At 47.4% G+C, this 19,889-nt stretch overlaps 1 protein-coding gene across 2 annotated transcripts in view; it reads right to left on the bottom strand.

Annotated features, from left to right (window-relative positions):
- Nucleotides 1–19,889, bottom strand: part of MED4 (mediator complex subunit 4) — a 447,920-nt gene that overhangs the window by 6,525 nt on the left and 421,506 nt on the right. For both annotated transcript variants that reach the window (XM_045567416.1, XM_045567415.1), the window contains exon 3: nt 1,784–1,955. In XM_045567416.1, coding sequence (XP_045423372.1) covers nt 1,784–1,955 — 172 coding nt within the window. The remainder of the gene's footprint in view (nt 1–1,783; nt 1,956–19,889) is intronic.

Genomic DNA, 19,889 nt, shown 5'->3' with positions numbered 1-19,889 from the left:
GCCTAATTTTAAACAACAATAAAAAAAGAAATATGGTTTATTATTAACTACATCAAGAATAGTTTTTGGCTTAATTCACAAGATCATTTATCCCACAGGAACAATATGCAAAATTTGGAAATCTCCACAATTTATTTGTAATGTTCTGAAACACCACTACATATCATTAATTTCAGTTATATTTAATGAAAGAATTATTATAAGTATATGTATATCCTCAACTATGACACCATGGTTAAGAGTATGGAGTCAGATGTAAGTTTAAGTTCAAGCTTTACTTTTTAGCCTCTTTGAGCAAATAACTTATTTAATTAAAATATTGGTTTCTTCATTTGAATAATGACATTGATGTTATATAAATTATCATAAAGACTGAAATAGCTCGGGCTCGGTGGCTCACGCATGTAATCCTAGCACGCTGAGAGGCTGAGGCAGGAAGACTGCTTGAGCTCAGCAGTTGGAGATCAGCCTGAGCAAGAGCAAGACCCTGTCTCTACAAAAAATAGAAAAATTAGCATAATGGTGTGCATCTCTAGTCCCAGCTACTTTGGAAGAGTAAAGAGGATTGCTTGAGCCTAGGAGCTTGTGGTTGCAGTGAGCTACAATGATGCCACTGCACTCCACCCAGGGTGACAGAATAAGACTTTGTCTTTAAAAACAAACTAACAAACAAAAGACTGAAATAATGCAATGCACAGGGCCTGGTGCCTAAATCCTCAATCTTAGTTGCTACTATGTAAATTCAGTCTTATGGTCCTTGTGTTCACTGTCTTTAATTCAATAATTACATCTGTGGAAATCTAATCCAAAGAATATAACCCAAACTGCTGAAGAAAAAAAAATTTTATCTGCAAGGAGATATTCATCAAAACATTATACACAAAATTGGAAAACTAAACAAAGAGGATACAAGTACATGCAAAATGCTTAAGTTTAATAAATAGTAATTGAAAATCTGTTAGTATTCTGCTAATTACAATAAGCTAAAAAATGAATACCCAAGACTTAAAGGAAATAGATCAAACTGTGAATAGTGGCATTCTTTTGAGTGGTTGGACTAATGGCAATCTTTTCCCTCTTCTTTCCACTTTTCTGTATCTTCTGAATTTCTTTTGGTAAGTATTACTTTCATAGGGGAAAACAGATTTTAATATACTTTTAAAAAAGCATTAACTTGGGGCTGTTTCTTCAGTAGGGGTGCTTAATTTACCCTGAACTGCTCAGGCTTTTATGTATTGGAGCCCATTTTGATATACTTTTGAAGAAGTTCATCAGAGAGGAGGATGCCAGCAATGTCTGGTCCATGAGAATCAAACTAAGCTATTGCTGCAATACCACTACATAACAATTTCGTTAGTATTTAGTGAAATCACTGGACAAATAAGAGCAAATAAATCACCTCTTTAAAACAGTAGCCAAAAACAACAAAGGAAAAATTAGGATCCTTGACACATATCCAAATCCTACCTAGTTTAGGATGAAAGACTAAATAATGTAATCAATTTTAGTTGATTTATAAAACTAGCACATATATTTTACAATCATAATTTCAAAATATTTAAAAACTGAAGATTTAGCCTAAGGATCAGTGACCAAAAAAAAAAAAAAAAAACCAAAAAAAACAGAAAGAGAGAAATACTGGCCTTTCATTTAACCACTGACAGGATGTCATTTTCAAACTTGGAAAGTCAAGTTGCCTTCGCTTCACAATATTGATAGATTTATTTCTCAGAAACAGATTAAAAAATACCCTGTTCACCTAAGAACCAACCTCTGCAACTTACCAGTATTTGTTCTGCTTCCTTTAGTTGTTTTTGCAGTTGCTGAATATCACTGTCTCTCTTCTCTACTTCTTTTTCTAAAACTTGCATTTCATGATGTATTTTTCCCTGATTGAGTGCTAATTTCATTAGTTCCTGAAACTCCCCATCTCGAATAATTAACAACTCCAGGACCTGTCAGATAATAGTTGATTAAATCAGACAATAGAATACTGAAAGTCTGCATTTCAATGAAACAAAAGTATACATAGGTGAACTGGCTAGGCTGTAAAATGTTAATACCTTCAAAATATTATTGCTGCTCTTTGTTAATAAAAATACACTACTTATGATTATTTCGGGAAACAGATTAATATCAGATTACTAACAGACTAATTCAGACTGAAACAGGATCCGCACTATTCACCTCTCACACAAAGGCGCACTTCTCATGTCTGGCGCGAGTCCCACAAACTCAGGACAGACAGAGGCCCTGCACTTGCCACCCCAGAAAAATATCTCATCTCCGAAGAAGGATTCTTAAGCTAACGGTTGAAAAGGGCTCCCGTTCTTGAAATGGTGGTGAAAGGACGGTGAAAGAATACTGAAAACAATCCTATCTTCCAAGGCTCCGGTGCCAGGTATGGGAAATACCAAGTTACCTGGGCCTCAGCAGAGGTTTCTCTGCGAAAAGCATCCTAGGCTTCAGGATGCAGAGACCGACCTCATGACTGTTACGGTGCAAAACGCTACGGAAATGGCCAATAATTACCAACATACTGGTGATCTCAAAAGGGTCAGGATGAAATCTGAAGCACGATCCACACTTTTCCCATCTCACGCAAATATGCTCTTACCAACTCTGGAGGTAAACAAATCAAACACGGGGCTGACACAAGCCCCTCACTTACACCCCACCCAGAAATCTCAACTACCAGGAAGGATTCTTCTGCTAATGCGTGAAACCTGCTCTGGTTCTGAAAATAATTATGAAACCACAGTGGAATAATACTTAAAAGAACAACTTCTTTATAGTTTCTACTACCAATTATTGCAAATGCCAAGTTTCCTGCGCCTCAGCATGCATTTGTCTGTGAAAACTCCCCTATGCTTAAGGATGAAGACAACAACCTTATGACGATCATGGTGAAAAGTGCTAGGGAAAAATACCAAATAGTTCTCCACCTAGCGGTTCTTTCCAAAGTTGCGCCACACACCTCTCGGAAAGATCGAGTGAGTGCGGCCTAGCCTTCGATTGGTCTGGAGAAGGAATCGCCGTTCCTAGCTGATGAATCAAATGATTCTGAAAGGAACGGTGAAGAGTGCGGATCCTGTTTCAGTCTTTAGACTGAAACAGGATCCGCACTATTCACCTCTCCCACAAAGGCGCACTTCTCGTGTCTGGCGCGAGTCCCACAAACCCAGGACGGACAGAGGCCCTGCACTTGCCACCCCAGAAAAATATCTCATCTCCAAGGAAGGGTCCTTACGCTAACGGTTGAAAAGGGCTCCCGTTCTTGAAACGGTGGTGAAAGGACGGTGAAAGAATACTGAAAACAATCCTATCTTCCAAGGCTCCGGTGCCAGGTATGGGAAATACCAAGTTACCTGGGCCTCAGCAGAGGTTTCTCTGCGAAAAGCATCCTAGGCTTCAGGATGCAGAGACCGACCTCATGCCTGTTACGGTGCAAAACGCTATGGAAATGGCCAATAATTACCAACATACTGGTGATCTCAAAAGGGTCAGGATGAAATCTGAAGCACGATCCACACTTTTCCCATCTCACGCAAATATGCACTTACCAACTGTGCAGGTAAGCAAACCAAAGGCAGGGCTGACAGAAGCCCCGCACTTACACCCCACCCAGAAATCTCAACTACCAGACAGGATTCTGACGCTAATGCGAGAAACCTGCTCGGGTTCTGAACACCATGGCGAAACCACAGTGGAATAATACCGAAAAGAACACTTTCTTTGCAGTCTCTAGCACCAACTATTGGAAATGCCAAGTTCACTGGGCCTCGGCCTGCTTTCCTCTGTGAAAACTCCCCTATGCTTAAGGATGCAGAGACCAACCTTAGGACAGTTACGGGGAAAAGTGCTAGGGAAAAATACCAAATAGTTCTCCACCTAGCGGTTCTTTCCAAAGTTGCGCCACACACCTCTCGGAAAGATCGAGTGACTGCGGCCTAGCCTTCGATTGGTCTGGAGAAGGAATCGCCGTTCCTAGCTGATGAATCAAATGATTCTGAAAGGAACGGTGAAGAGTGCGGATCCTGTTTCAGTCTTTAGACTGAAACAGGATCCGCACTATTCACCTCTCCCACAAAGGCGCACTTCTCGTGTCTGGCGCGAGTCCCACAAACCCAGGACGGACAGAGGCCCTGCACTTGCCACCCCAGAAAAATATCTCATCTCCAAGGAAGGGTCCTTACGCTAACGGTTGAAAAGGGCTCCCGTTCTTGAAACGGTGGTGAAAGGACGGTGAAAGAATACTGAAAACAATCCTATCTTCCAAGGCTCCGGTGCCAGGTATGGGAAATACCAAGTTACCTGGGCCTCAGCAGAGGTTTCTCTGCGAAAAGCATCCTAGGCTTCAGGATGCAGAGACCGACCTCATGCCTGTTACGGTGCAAAACGCTACGGAAATGGCCAATAATTACCAACATGCTGGTGATCTCAAAAGGGTCAGGATGAAATCTGAAGCACGATCCACACTTTTCCCATCTCACGCAAATATGCACTTACCAACTCTGCAGGTAAGCAAACCAAAGGCAGGGCTGACAGAAGCCCCGCACTTACACCCCACCCAGAAATCTCAACTACCAGGCAGGATTCTGACGCTAATGCCAGAAACCTGCTCGGGTTCTGAACACCATGGCGAAACCACAGTGGAATAATACCGAAAAGAACACTTTCTTTGCAGTCTCTAGCACCAACTATTGGAAAAGCCAAGTTTACTGGGCCTCGGCCTGCTTTCCTCTGTGAAAACTCCCCTATGCTTAAGGATGCAGAGACCAACCTTAGGACAGTTACGGGGAAAAGTGCTACGGAAAAATACCAAATAGTTCTCCACCTAGCGGTTCTTTCCAAAGTTGCGCCACACACCTCTCGGAAAGATCGAGTGAGTGCGGCCTAGCCTTCGATTGGTCTGGAGAAGGAATCGCCGTTCCTAGCTGATGAATCAAATGATTCTGAAAGGAACGGTGAAGAGTGCGGATCCTGTTTCAGTCTTTAGACTGAAACAGGATCCGCACTATTCACCTCTCCCACAAAGGCGCACTTCTCGTGTCTGGCGCGAGTCCCACAAACCCAGGACGGACAGAGGCCCTGCACTTGCCACCCCAGAAAAATATCTCATCTCCAAGGAAGGGTCCTTACGCTAACGGTTGAAAAGGGCTCCCGTTCTTGAAACGGTGGTGAAAGGACGGTGAAAGAATACTGAAAACAATCCTATCTTCCAAGGCTCTGGTGCCAGGTATGGGAAATACCAAGTTACCTGGGCCTCAGCAGAGGTTTCTCTGCGAAAAGCATCCTAGGCTTCAGGATGCAGAGACCGACCTCATGCCTGTTACGGTGCAAAACGCTACGGAAATGGCCAATAATTACCAACATGCTGGTGATCTCAAAAGGGTCAGGATGAAATCTGAAGCACGATCCACACTTTTCCCATCTCACGCAAATATGCACTTACCAACTCTGCAGGTAAGCAAACCAAAGGCAGGGCTGACAGAAGCCCCGCACTTACACCCCACCCAGAAATCTCAACTACCAGGCAGGATTCTGACGCTAATGCGAGAAACCTGCTCGGGTTCTGAACATCATGGCGAAACCACAGTGGAATAATACCGAAAAGAACACTTTCTTTGCAGTCTCTAGCACCAACTATTGGAAATGCCAAGTTCACAGGGCCTCGGCCTGCTTTCCTCTGTGAAAACTCCCCTATGCTTAAGGATGCAGAGACCAACCTTAGGACAGTTACGGGCAAAAGTGCTACGGAAAAATACCAAATAGTTCTCCACCTAGCGGTTCTTTCCAAAGTTGCGCCACACACCTCTCGGAAAGATCGAGTGAGTGCGGCCTAGCTTTCGATTGGTCTGGAGAAGGAATCGCCGTTCCTAGCTGATGAATCAAATGATTCTGAAAGGAACGGTGAAGAGTGCGGATCCTGTTTCAGTCTTTAGACTGAAACAGGATCCGCACTATTCACCTCTCCCACAAAGGTGCACTTCTCGTGTCTGGCGCGAGTCCCACAAACCCAGGACGCACAGAGGCCCTGCACTTGCCACCCCAGAAAAATATCTCATCTCCAAGGAACGGTCCTTACGCTAACGGTTGAAAAGGGCTCCCGTTCTTGAAACGGTGGTGAAAGGACGGTGAAAGAATACTGAAAACAATCCTATCTTCCAAGGCTCCGGTGCCAGGTATGGGAAATACCAAGTTACCTGGGCCTCAGCAGAGGTTTCTCTGCGAAAAGCATCCTAGGCTTCAGGATGCAGAGACCGACCTCATGCCTGTTACGGTGCAAAACGCTATGGAAATGGCCAATAATTACCAACATACTGGTGATCTCAAAAGGGTCAGGATGAAATCTGAAGCACGATCCACACTTTTCCCATCTCACGCAAATATGCACTTACCATCTCTGCAGGTAAGCAAACCAAAGGCAGGGCTGACAGAAGCCCCGCACTTACACCCCACCCAGAAATCTCAACTACTGGCAGGATTCTGACGCTAATGCGAGAAACCTGCTCGGGTTCTGAACATCATGGCGAAACCACAGTGGAATAATACCGAAAAGAACACCTTCTTTGCAGTCTCTAGCACCAACTATTGGAAATGCCAAGTTCACTGGGCCTCGGCCTGCTTTCCTCTGTGAAAACTCCCCTATGCTTAAGGATGCAGAGACCAACCTTAGGACAGTTACGGGGAAAAGTGCTACGGAAAAATACCAAATAGTTCTCCACCTAGCGGTTCTTTCCAAAGTTGCGCCACACACCTCTCGGAAAGATCGAGTGACTGCGGCCTAGCCTTCGATTGGTCTGGAGAAGGAATCGCCGTTCCTAGCTGATGAATCAAATGATTCTGAAAGGAACGGTGAAGAGTGCGGATCCTGTTTCAGTCTTTAGACTGAAACAGGATCCGCACTATTCACCTCTCCCACAAAGGCGCACTTCTCGTGTCTGGCGCTAGTCCCACAAACCCAGGACGGACAGAGGCCCTGCACTTGCCACCCCAGAAAAATATCTCATCTCCAAGGAAGGGTCCTTACGCTAACGGTTGAAAAGGGCTCCCGTTCTTGAAACGGTGGTGAAAGGACGGTGAAAGAATACTGAAAACAATCCTATCTTCCAAGGCTCCGGTGCCAGGTATGGGAAATACCAAGTTACCTGGGCCTCAGCAGAGGTTTCTCTGCGAAAAGCATCCTAGGCTTCAGGATGCAGAGACCGACCTCATGCCTGTTACGGTGCAAAACGCTATGGAAATGGCCAATAATTACCAACATACTGGTGATCTCAAAAGGGTCAGGATGAAATCTGAAGCACGATCCACACTTTTCCCATCTCACGCAAATATGCACTTACCATCTCTGCAGGTAAGCAAACCAAAGGCAGGGCTGACAGAAGCCCCGCACTTACACCCCACCCAGAAATCTCAACTACTGGCAGGATTCTGACGCTAATGCGAGAAACCTGCTCGGGTTCTGAACATCATGGCGAAACCACAGTGGAATGATACCGAAAAGAACACCTTCTTTGCAGTCTCTAGCACCAACTATTGGAAATGCCAAGTTCACTGGGCCTCGGCCTTCTTTCCTCTGTGAAAACTCCCCTATGCTTAAGGATGCAGAGACCAACCTTAGGACAGTTACGGGGAAAAGTGCTACGGAAAAATACCAAATAGTTCTCCACCTAGCGGTTCTTTCCAAAGTTGCGCCACACACCTCTCGGAAGGATCGAGTGAGTGCGGCCTAGCCTTCGATTGGTCTGGAGAAGGAATCGCCGTTCCTAGCTGATGAATCAAATGATTCTGAAAGGAACGGTGAAGAGTGCGGATCCTGTTTCAGTCTTTAGACTGAAACAGGATCCGCACTATTCACCTCTCCCACAAAGGCGCACTTCTCGTGTCTGGCGCGAGTCCCACAAACCCAGGACGGACAGAGGCCCTGCACTTGCCACCCCAGAAAAATATCTCATCTCCAAGGAAGGGTCCTTACGCTAACGGTTGAAAAGGGCTCCCGTTCTTGAAACGGTGGTGAAAGGACGGTGAAAGAATACTGAAAACAATCCTATCTTCCAAGGCTCCGGTGCCAGGTATGGGAAATACCAAGTTACCTGGGCCTCAGCAGAGGTTTCTCTGCGAAAAGCATCCTAGGCTTCAGGATGCAGAGACCGACCTCATGCCTGTTACGGTGCAAAACGCTATGGAAATGGCCAATAATTACCAACATACTGGTGATCTCAAAAGGGTCAGGATGAAATCTGAAGCACGATCCACACTTTTCCCACCTCAGGCAAATATGCACTTACCAACTGTGCAGGTAAGCAAACCAAAGGCAGGGCTGACAGAAGCCCCGCACTTACACCCCACCCAGAAATCTCAACTACCAGGCAGGATTCTGACGCTAATGCGAGAAACCTGCTCGGGTTCTGAACATCATGGCGAAACCACAGTGGAATAATACCGAAAAGAACACTTTCTTTGCAGTCTGTAGCACCAACTATTGGAAATGCCAAGTTCACTGGGCCTCGGCCTGCTTTCCTCTGTGAAAACTCCCCTATGCTTAAGGATGCAGAGACCAACCTTAGGACAGTTACGGTGAAAAGTGCTACGGAAAAATACCAAATAGTTCTCCACCTAGCGGTTCTTTCCAAAGTTGCGCCACACACCTCTCGGAAAGATCGAGTGACTGCGGCCTAGCCTTCGATTGGTCTGGAGAAGGAATCGCCGTTCCTAGCTGATGAATCAAATGATTCTGAAAGGAACGGTGAAGAGTGCGGATCCTGTTTCAGTCTTTAGACTGAAACAGGATCCGCACTATTCACCTCTCCCACAAAGGCGCACTTCTCGTGTCTGGCGCGAGTCCCACAAACCCAGGACGGACAGAGGCCCTGCACTTGCCACCCCAGAAAAATATCTCATCTCCAAGGAAGGGTCCTTACGCTAACGGTTGAAAAGGGCTCCCGTTCTTGAAACGGTGGTGAAAGGACGGTGAAAGAATACTGAAAACAATCCTATCTTCCAAGGCTCTGGTGCCAGGTATGGGAAATACCAAGTTACCTGGGCCTCAGCAGAGGTTTCTCTGCGAAAAGCATCCTAGGCTTCAGGATGCAGAGACCGATCTCATGCCTGTTACGGTGCAAAACGCTATGGAAATGGCCAATAATTACCAACATACTGGTGATCTCAAAAGGGTCAGGATGAAATCTGAAGCACGATCCACACTTTTCCCACCTCACGCAAATATGCACTAACCAACTCTGCAGGTACGCAAACCAAAGGCAGGGCTGACAGAAGCCCCGCACTTACACCCCACCCAGAAATCTCAACTACCAGGCAGGATTCTGACGCTAATGCGAGAAACCTGCTCGGGTTCTGAACATCATGGCGAAACCACAGTGGAATAATACCGAAAAGAACACTTTCTTTGCAGTCTCTAGCACCAACTATTGGAAATGCCAAGTTCACAGGGCCTCGGCCTGCTTTCCTCTGTGAAAACTCCCCTATGCTTAAGGATGCAGAGACCAACCTTAGGACAGTTATGGGCAAAAGTGCTACGGAAAAATACCAAATAGTTCTCCACCTAGCGGTTCTTTCCAAAGTTGCGCCACACACCTCTCGGAAAGATCGAGTGAGTGCGGCCTAGCCTTCGATTGGTCTGGAGAAGGAATCGCCGTTCCTAGCTGATGAATCAAATGATTCTGAAAGGAACGGTGAAGAGTGCGGATCCTGTTTCAGTCTTTAGACTGAAACAGGATCCGCACTATTCACCTCTCCCACAAAGGCGCACTTCTCGTGTCTGGCGCGAGTCCCACAAACCCAGGACGGACAGAGGCCCTGCACTTGCCACCCCAGAAAAATATCTCATCTCCAAGGAAGGGTCCTTACGCTAACGGTTGAAAAGGGCTCCCGTTCTTGAAACGGTGGTGAAAGGACGGTGAAAGAATACTGAAAACAATCCTATCTTCCAAGGCTCCGGTGCCAGGTATGGGAAATACCAAGTTACCTGGGCCTCAGCAGAGGTTTCTCTGCGAAAAGCATCCTAGGCTTCAGGATGCAGAGACCGACCTCATGCCTGTTACGGTGCAAAACGCTACGGAAATGGCCAATAATTACCAACATGCTGGTGATCTCAAAAGGGTCAGGATGAAATCTGAAGCACGATCCACACTTTTCCCATCTCACGCAAATATGCACTTACCAACTCTGCAGGTAAGCAAACCAAAGGCAGGGCTGACAGAAGCCCCGCACTTACACCCCACCCAGAAATCTCAACTACCAGGCAGGATTCTGACGCTAATGCCAGAAACCTGCTCGGGTTCTGAACACCATGGCGAAACCACAGTGGAATAATACCGAAAAGAACACTTTCTTTGCAGTCTCTAGCACCAACTATTGGAAAAGCCAAGTTTACTGGGCCTCGGCCTGCTTTCCTCTGTGAAAACTCCCCTATGCTTAAGGATGCAGAGACCAACCTTAGGACAGTTACGGGGAAAAGTGCTACGGAAAAATACCAAATAGTTCTCCACCTAGCGGTTCTTTCCAAAGTTGCGCCACACACCTCTCGGAAGGATCGAGTGAGTGCGGCCTAGCCTTCGATTGGTCTGGAGAAGGAATCGCCGTTCCTAGCTGATGAATCAAATGATTCTGAAAGGAACGGTGAAGAGTGCGGATCCTGTTTCAGTCTTTAGACTGAAACAGGATCCGCACTATTCACTTCTCCCACAAAGGCGCACTTCTCGTGTCTGGCGCGAGTCCCACAAACCCAGGACGGACAGAGGCCCTGCACTTGCCACCCCAGAAAAATATCTCATCTCCAAGGAAGGGTCCTTACGCTAACGGTTGAAAAGGGCTCCCGTTCTTGAAACGGTGGTGAAAGGACGGTGAAAGAATACTGAAAACAATCCTATCTTCCAAGGCTCCGGTGCCAGGTATGGGAAATAACAAGTTACCTGGGCCTCAGCAGAGGTTTCTCTGCAAAAAGCATCCTAGGCTTCAGGATGCAGAGACCGACCTCATGACTGTTACGGTGCAAAACGCTATGGAAATGGCCAATAATTACCAACATACTGGTGATCTCAAAAGGGTCAGGATGAAATCTGAAGCACGATCCACACTTTTCTCACCTAAGGCAAACATGCACTTACCAACTCTGCAGGTAAGCAAACCAAAGGCAGGGCTGACAGAAGCCCCGCACTTACACCCCACCCAGAAATCTCAACTACCAGGCAGGATTCTGACGCTAATGCGAGAAACCTGCTCGGGTTCTGAACATCATGGCGAAACCACAGTGTAATAATACCGAAAAGAACACTTTCTTTGCAGTCTCTAGCACCAACTATTGGAAATGCCAAGTTCACTGGGCCTCGGCCTGCTTTCCTCTGTGAAAACTCCCCTATGCTTAAGGATGCAGAGACCAACCTTAGGACAGTTACGGGGAAAAGTGCTAGGGAAAAATACCAAATAGTTCTCCACCTAGCGGTTCTTTCCAAAGTTGCGCCACACACCTCTCCGAAAGATCGAGTGACTGCGGCCTAGCCTTCGATTGGTCTGGAGAAGGAATCGCCGTTCCTAGCTGATGAATCAAATGATTCTGAAAGGAACGGTGAAGAGTGCGGATCCTGTTTCAGTCTTTAGACTGAAACAGGATCCGCACTATTCACCTCTCCCACAAAGGCGCACTTCTCGTGTCTGGCGCGAGTCCCACAAACCCAGGACGGACAGAGGCCCTGCACTTGCCACCCCAGAAAAATATCTCATCTCCAAGGAAGGGTCCTTACGCTAACGGTTGAAAAGGGCTCCCGTTCTTGAAACGGTGGTGAAAGGACGGTGAAAGAATACTGAAAACAATCCTATCTTCCAAGGCTCCGGTGCCAGGTATGGGAAATACCAAGTTACCTGGGCCTCAGCAGAGGTTTCTCTACGAAAAGCATCCTAGGCTTCAGGATGCAGAGACCGACCTCATGCCTGTTACGGTGCAAAACCCTATGGAAATGGCCAATAATTACCAACATACTGGTGATCTCAAAAGGGTCAGGATGAAATCTGAAGCACGATCCACACTTTTTCCACCTCAGGCAAATATGCACTTACCAACTCTGCAGGTAAGCAAACCAAAGGCAGGGCTGACAGAAGCCCCGCACTTACACCCCACCCAGAAATCTCAACTACCAGGCAGGATTCTGACGCTAATGCGAGAAACCTGCTCGGGTTCTGAACATCATGGCGAAACTACAGTGGAATAATACCGAAAAGAACACTTTCTTTGCAGTCTCTAGCACCAACTATTGGAAATGCCAAGTTCACTGGGCCTCGGCCTGCTTTCCTCTGTGAAAACTCCCCTATGCTTAAGGATGCAGAGACCAACCTTAGGACAGTTACGGGGAAAAGTGCTACGGAAAAATACCAAATAGTTCTCCACCTAGCGGTTCTTTCCAAAGTTGCGCCACACACCTCTCGGAAAGATCGAGTGACTGCGGCCTAGCCTTCGATTGGTCTGGAGAAGGAATCGCCGTTCCTAGCTGATGAATCAAATGATTCTGAAAGGAACGGTGAAGAGTGCGGATCCTGTTTCAGTCTTTAGACTGAAACAGGATCCGCACTATTCACCTCTCCCACAAAGGCGCACTTCTCGTGTCTGGCGCGAGTCCCACAAACCCAGGACGGACAGAGGCCCTGCACTTGCCACCCCAGAAAAATATCTCATCTCCAAGGAAGGGTCCTTACGCTAACGGTTGAAAAGGGCTCCCGTTCTTGAAACGGTGGTGAAAGGACGGTGAAAGAATACTGAAAACAATCCTATCTTCCAAGGCTCTGGTGCCAGGTATGGGAAATACCAAGTTACCTGGGCCTCAGCAGAGGTTTCTCTGCGAAAAGCATCCTAGGCTTCAGGATGCAGAGACCGATCTCATGCCTGTTACGGTGCAAAACGCTATGGAAATGGCCAATAATTACCAACATACTGGTGATCTCAAAAGGGTCAGGATGAAATCTGAAGCACGATCCACACTTTTCCCACCTCACGCAAATATGCACTTACCAACTCTGCAGGTACGCAAACCAAAGGCAGGGCTGACAGAAGCCCCGCACTTACACCCCACCCAGAAATCTCAACTACCAGGCAGGATTCTGACGCTAATGCGAGAAACCTGCTCGGGTTCTGAACATCATGGCGAAACCACAGTGGAATAATACCGAAAAGAACACTTTCTTTGCAGTCTCTAGCACCAACTATTGGAAATGCCAAGTTCACAGGGCCTCGGCCTGCTTTCCTCTGTGAAAACTCCCCTATGCTTAAGGATGCAGAGACCAACCTTAGGACAGTTACGGGGAAAAGTGCTACGGAAAAATACCAAATAGTTCTCCACCTAGCGGTTCTTTCCAAAGTTGCGCCACACACCTCTCGGAAAGATCGAGTGAGTGCGGCCTAGCCTTCGATTGGTCTGGAGAAGGAATCGCCGTTCCTAGCTGATGAATCAAATGATTCTGAAAGGAACGGTGAAGAGTGCGGATCCTGTTTCAGTCTTTAGACTGAAACAGGATCCGCACTATTCACCTCTCCCACAAAGGCGCACTTCTCGTGTCTGGCGCGAGTCCCACAAACCCAGGACGCACAGAGGCCCTGCACTTGCCACCCCAGAAAAATATCTCATCTCCAAGGAACGGTCCTTACGCTAACGGTTGAAAAGGGCTCCCGTTCTTGAAACGGTGGTGAAAGGACGGTGAAAGAATACTGAAAACAATCCTATCTTCCAAGGCTCCGGTGCCAGGTATGGGAAATACCAAGTTACCTGGGCCTCAGCAGAGGTTTCTCTGCGAAAAGCATCCTAGGCTTCAGGATGCAGAGACCGACCTCATGCCTGTTACGGTGCAAAATGCTACGGAAATGGCCAATAATTACCAACATGCTGGTGATCTCAAAAGGGTCAGGATGAAATCTGAAGCACGATCCACACTTTTCCCATCTCACGCAAATATGCACTTACCAACTCTGCAGGTAAGCAAACCAAAGGCAGGGCTGACAGAAGCCCCGCACTTACACCCCACCCAGAAATCTCAACTACCAGGCAGGATTCTGACGCTAATGCCAGAAACCTGCTCGGGTTCTGAACACCATGGCGAAACCACAGTGGAATAATACCGAAAAGAACACTTTCTTTGCAGTCTCTAGCACCAACTATTGGAAAAGCCAAGTTTACTGGGCCTCGGCCTGCTTTCCTCTGTGAAAACTCCCCTATGCTTAAGGATGCAGAGACCAACCTTAGGACAGTTACGGGGAAAAGTGCTACGGAAAAATACCAAATAGTTCTCCACCTAGCGGTTCTTTCCAAAGTTGCGCCACACACCTCTCGGAAGGATCGAGTGAGTGCGGCCTAGCCTTCGATTGGTCTGGAGAAGGAATCGCCGTTCCTAGCTGATGAATCAAATGATTCTGAAAGGAACGGTGAAGAGTGCGGATCCTGTTTCAGTCTTTAGACTGAAACAGGATCCGCACTATTCACTTCTCCCACAAAGGCGCACTTCTCGTGTCTGGCGCGAGTCCCACAAACCCAGGACGGACAGAGGCCCTGCACTTGCCACCCCAGAAAAATATCTCATCTCCAAGGAAGGGTCCTTACGCTAACGGTTGAAAAGGGCTCCCGTTCTTGAAACGGTGGTGAAAGGACGGTGAAAGAATACTGAAAACAATCCTATCTTCCAAGGCTCCGGTGCCAGGTATGGGAAATAACAAGTTACCTGGGCCTCAGCAGAGGTTTCTCTGCAAAAAGCATCCTAGGCTTCAGGATGCAGAGACCGACCTCATGACTGTTACGGTGCAAAACGCTATGGAAATGGCCAATAATTACCAACATACTGGTGATCTCAAAAGGGTCAGGATGAAATCTGAAGCACGATCCACACTTTTCCCACCTAAGGCAAACATGCACTTACCAACTCTGCAGGTAAGCAAACCAAAGGCAGGGCTGACAGAAGCCCCGCACTTACACCCCACCCAGAAATCTCAACTACCAGGCAGGATTCTGACGCTAATGCGAGAAACCTGCTCGGGTTCTGAACATCATGGCGAAACCACAGTGTAATAATACCGAAAAGAACACTTTCTTTGCAGTCTCTAGCACCAACTATTGGAAATGCCAAGTTCACTGGGCCTCGGCCTGCTTTCCTCTGTGAAAACTCCCCTATGCTTAAGGATGCAGAGACCAACCTTAGGACAGTTACGGGGAAAAGTGCTAGGGAAAAATACCAAATAGTTCTCCACCTAGCGGTTCTTTCCAAAGTTGCGCCACACACCTCTCCGAAAGATCGAGTGACTGCGGCCTAGCCTTCGATTGGTCTGGAGAAGGAATCGCCGTTCCTAGCTGATGAATCAAATGATTCTGAAAGGAACGGTGAAGAGTGCGGATCCTGTTTCAGTCTTTAGACTGAAACAGGATCCGCACTATTCACCTCTCCCACAAAGGCGCACTTCTCGTGTCTGGCGCGAGTCCCACAAACCCAGGACGGACAGAGGCCCTGCACTTGCCACCCCAGAAAAATATCTCATCTCCAAGGAAGGGTCCTTACGCTAACGGTTGAAAAGGGCTCCCGTTCTTGAAACGGTGGTGAAAGGACGGTGAAAGAATACTGAAAACAATCCTATCTTCCAAGGCTCCGGTGCCAGGTATGGGAAATACCAAGTTACCTGGGCCTCAGCAGAGGTTTCTCTACGAAAAGCATCCTAGGCTTCAGGATGCAGAGACCGACCTCATGCCTGTTACGGTGCAAAACCCTATGGAAATGGCCAATAATTACCAACATACTGGTGATCTCAAAAGGGTCAGGATGAAATCTGAAGCACGATCCACACTTTTTCCACCTCAGGCAAATATGCACTTACCAACTCTGCAGGTAAGCAAACCAAAGGCAGGGCTGACAGAAGCCCCGCACTTACACCCCACCCAGAAATCTCAACTACTGGCAGGATTCTGACGCTAATGCGAGAAACCTGCTCGGGTTCTGAACATCATGGCGAAACTACAGTGGAATAATACCGAAAAGAACACTTTCTTTGCAGTCTCTAGCACCAACTATTGGAAATGCCAAGTTCACTGGGCCTCGGCCTGCTTTCCTCTGTGAAAACTCCCCTATGCTTAAGGATGCAGAGACCAACCTTAGGACAGTTACGGGGAAAAGTGCTACGGAAAAATACCAAATAGTTCTCCACCTAGCGGTTCTTTCCAAAGTTGCGCCACACACCTCTCGGAAAGATCGAGTGACTGCGGCCTAGCCTTCGATTGGTCTGGAGAAGGAATCGCCGTTCCTAGCTGATGAATCAAATGATTCTGAAAGGAACGGTGAAGAGTGCGGATCCTGTTTCAGTCTTTAGACTGAAACAGGATCCGCACTATTCACCTCTCCCACAAAGGCGCACTTCTCGTGTCTGGCGCGAGTCCCACAAACCCAGGACGGACAGAGGCCCTGCACTTGCCACCCCAGAAAAATATCTCATCTCCAAGGAAGGGTCCTTACGCTAACGGTTGAAAAGGGCTCCCGTTCTTGAAACGGTGGTGAAAGGACGGTGAAAGAATACTGAAAACAATCCTATCTTCCAAGGCTCTGGTGCCAGGTATGGGAAATACCAAGTTACCTGGGCCTCAGCAGAGGTTTCTCTGCGAAAAGCATCCTAGGCTTCAGGATGCAGAGACCGATCTCATGCCTGTTACGGTGCAAAACGCTATGGAAATGGCCAATAATTACCAACATACTGGTGATCTCAAAAGGGTCAGGATGAAATCTGAAGCACGATCCACACTTTTCCCACCTCACGCAAATATGCACTTACCAACTCTGCAGGTACGCAAACCAAAGGCAGGGCTGACAGAAGCCCCGCACTTACACCCCACCCAGAAATCTCAACTACTGGCAGGATTCTGACGCTAATGCGAGAAACCTGCTCGGGTTCTGAACATCATGGCGAAACCACAGTGGAATAATACCGAAAAGAACACTTTCTTTGCAGTCTCTAGCACCAACTATTGGAAATGCCAAGTTCACTGGGCCTCGGCCTGCTTTCCTCTGTGAAAACTCCCCTATGCTTAAGGATGCAGAGACCAACCTTAGGACAGTTACGGGGAAAAGTGCTACGGAAAAATACCAAATAGTTCTCCACCTAGCGGTTCTTTCCAAAGTTGCGCCACACACCTCTCGGAAAGATCGAGTGAGTGCGGCCTAGCCTTCGATTGGTCTGGAGAAGGAATCGCCGTTCCTAGCTGATGAATCAAATGATTCTGAAAGGAACGGTGAAGAGTGCGGATCCTGTTTCAGTCTTTAGACTGAAACAGGATCCGCACTATTCACCTCTCCCACAAAGGCGCACTTCTCGTGTCTGGCGCGAGTCCCACAAACCCAGGACGCACAGAGGCCCTGCACTTGCCACCCCAGAAAAATATCTCATCTCCAAGGAACGGTCCTTACGCTAACGGTTGAAAAGGGCTCCCGTTCTTGAAACGGTGGTGAAAGGACGGTGAAAGAATACTGAAAACAATCCTATCTTCCAAGGCTCCGGTGCCAGGTATGGCAAATACCAAGTTACCTGGGCCTCAGCAGAGGTTTCTCTGCGAAAAGCATCCTAGGCTTCAGGATGCAGAGACCGACCTCATGACTGTTACGGTGCAAAACGCTACGGAAATGGCCAATAATTACCAACATACTGGTGATCTCAAAAGGGTCAGGATGAAATCTGAAGCACGATCCACACTTTTCCCATCTCACACAAATATGCTCTTACCAACTCTGGAGGTAAACAAATCAAACACGGGGCTGACACAAGCCCCTCACTTACACCCCACCCAGAAATCTCAACTACCAGGAAGGATTCTTCTGCTAATGCGTGAAACCTGCTCTGGTTCTGAAAATAATTATGAAACCACAGTGGAATAATACTTAAAAGAACAACTTCTTTATAGTTTCTACTACCAATTATTGCAAATGCCAAGTTTCCTGCGCCTCAGCATGCATTTGTCTGTGAAAACTCCCCTATGCTTAAGGATGAAGACAACAACCTTATGACGATCATGGTGAAAAGTGCTAGGGAAAAATACCAAATAGTTCTCCACCTAGCGGTTCTTTCCAAAGTTGCGCCACACACCTCTCGGAAAGATCGAGTGAGTGCGGCCTAGCCTTCGATTGGTCTGGAGAAGGAATTGCCGTTCCTAGCTGATGAATCAAATGATTCTGAAAGGAACGGTGAAGAGTGCGGATCCTGTTTCAGTCTTTAGACTGAAACAGGATCCGCACTATTCACCTCTCCCACAAAGGCGCACTTCTCGTGTCTGGCGCGAGTCCCACAAACCCAGGACGGACAGAGGCCCTGCACTTGCCACCCCAGAAAAATATCTCATCTCCAAGGAAGGGTCCTTACGCTAACGGTTGAAAAGGGCTCCCGTTCTTGAAACGGTGGTGAAAGGACGGTGAAAGAATACTGAAAACAATCCTATCTTCCAAGGCTCCGGTGCCAGGTATGGGAAATACCAAGTTACCTGGGCCTCAGCAGAGGTTTCTCTGCGAAAAGCATCCTAGGCTTCAGGATGCAGAGACCGACCTCATGCCTGTTACGGTGCAAAACGCTATGGAAATGGCCAATAATTACCAACATACTGGTGATCTCAAAAGGGTCAGGATGAAATCTGAAGCACGATCCACACTTTTCCCATCTCACGCAAATATGCACTTACCAACTCTGCAGGTAAGCAAACCAAAGGCAGGGCTGACAGAAGCCCCGCACTTACACCCCACCCAGAAATCTCAACTACCAGACAGGATTCTGACGCTAATGCGAGAAACCTCCTCGGGTTCTGAACACCATGGCGAAACCACAGTGGAATAATACCGAAAAGAACACTTTCTTTGCAGTCTCTAGCACCAACTATTGGAAATGCCAAGTTCACTGGGCCTCGGCCTGCTTTCCTCTGTGAAAACTCCCCTATGCTTAAGGATGCAGAGACCAACCTTAGGACAGTTACGGGGAAAAGTGCTAGGGAAAAATACCAAATAGTTCTCCACCTAGCGGTTCTTTCCAAAGTTGCGCCACACACTTCTCGGAAAGATCGAGTGACTGCGGCCTAGCCTTCGATTGGTCTGGAGAAGGAATCGCCGTTCCTAGCTGATGAATCAAATGATTCTGAAAGGAACGGTGAAGAGTGCGGATCCTGTTTCAGTCTTTAGACTGAAACAGGATCCGCACTATTCACCTCTCCCACAAAGGCGCACTTCTCGTGTCTGGCGCGAGTCCCACAAACCCAGGACGGACAGAGGCCCTGCACTTGCCACCCCAGAAAAATATCTCATCTCCAAGGAACGGTCCTTACGCTAACGGTTGAAAAGGGCTCCCGTTCTTGAAACGGTGGTGAAAGGACGGTGAAAGAATACTGAAAACAATCCTATCTTCCAAGGCTCCGGTGCCAGGTATGGGAAATACCAAGTTACCTGGGCCTCAGCAGAGGTTTCTCTGCGAAAAGCATCCTAGGCTTCAGGATGCAGAGACCGACCTCATGCCTGTTACGGTGCAAAACGCTACGGAAATGGCCAATAATTACCAACATGCTGGTGATCTCAAAAGGGTCAGGATGAAATCTGAAGCACGATCCACACTTTTCCCATCTCACGCAAATATGCACTTACCAACTCTGCAGGTAAGCAAACCAAAGGCAGGGCTGACAGAAGCCCCGCACTTACACCCCACCCAGAAATCTCAACTACCAGGCAGGATTCTGACGCTAATGCCAGAAACCTGCTCGGGTTCTGAACACCATGGCGAAACCACAGTGGAATAATACCGAAAAGAACACTTTCTTTGCAGTCTCTAGCACCAACTATTGGAAAAGCCAAGTTTACTGGGCCTCGGCCTGCTTTCCTCTGTGAAAACTCTC

This window comes from Lemur catta, chromosome 13 (assembly GCF_020740605.2).
Source record: "Lemur catta isolate mLemCat1 chromosome 13, mLemCat1.pri, whole genome shotgun sequence".
Lineage (NCBI taxonomy): Eukaryota > Metazoa > Chordata > Mammalia > Primates > Lemuridae > Lemur > Lemur catta.
Note: the sequence above shows the minus strand (reverse complement) of the source record. Positions and strands in the feature narration are given on the sequence as shown.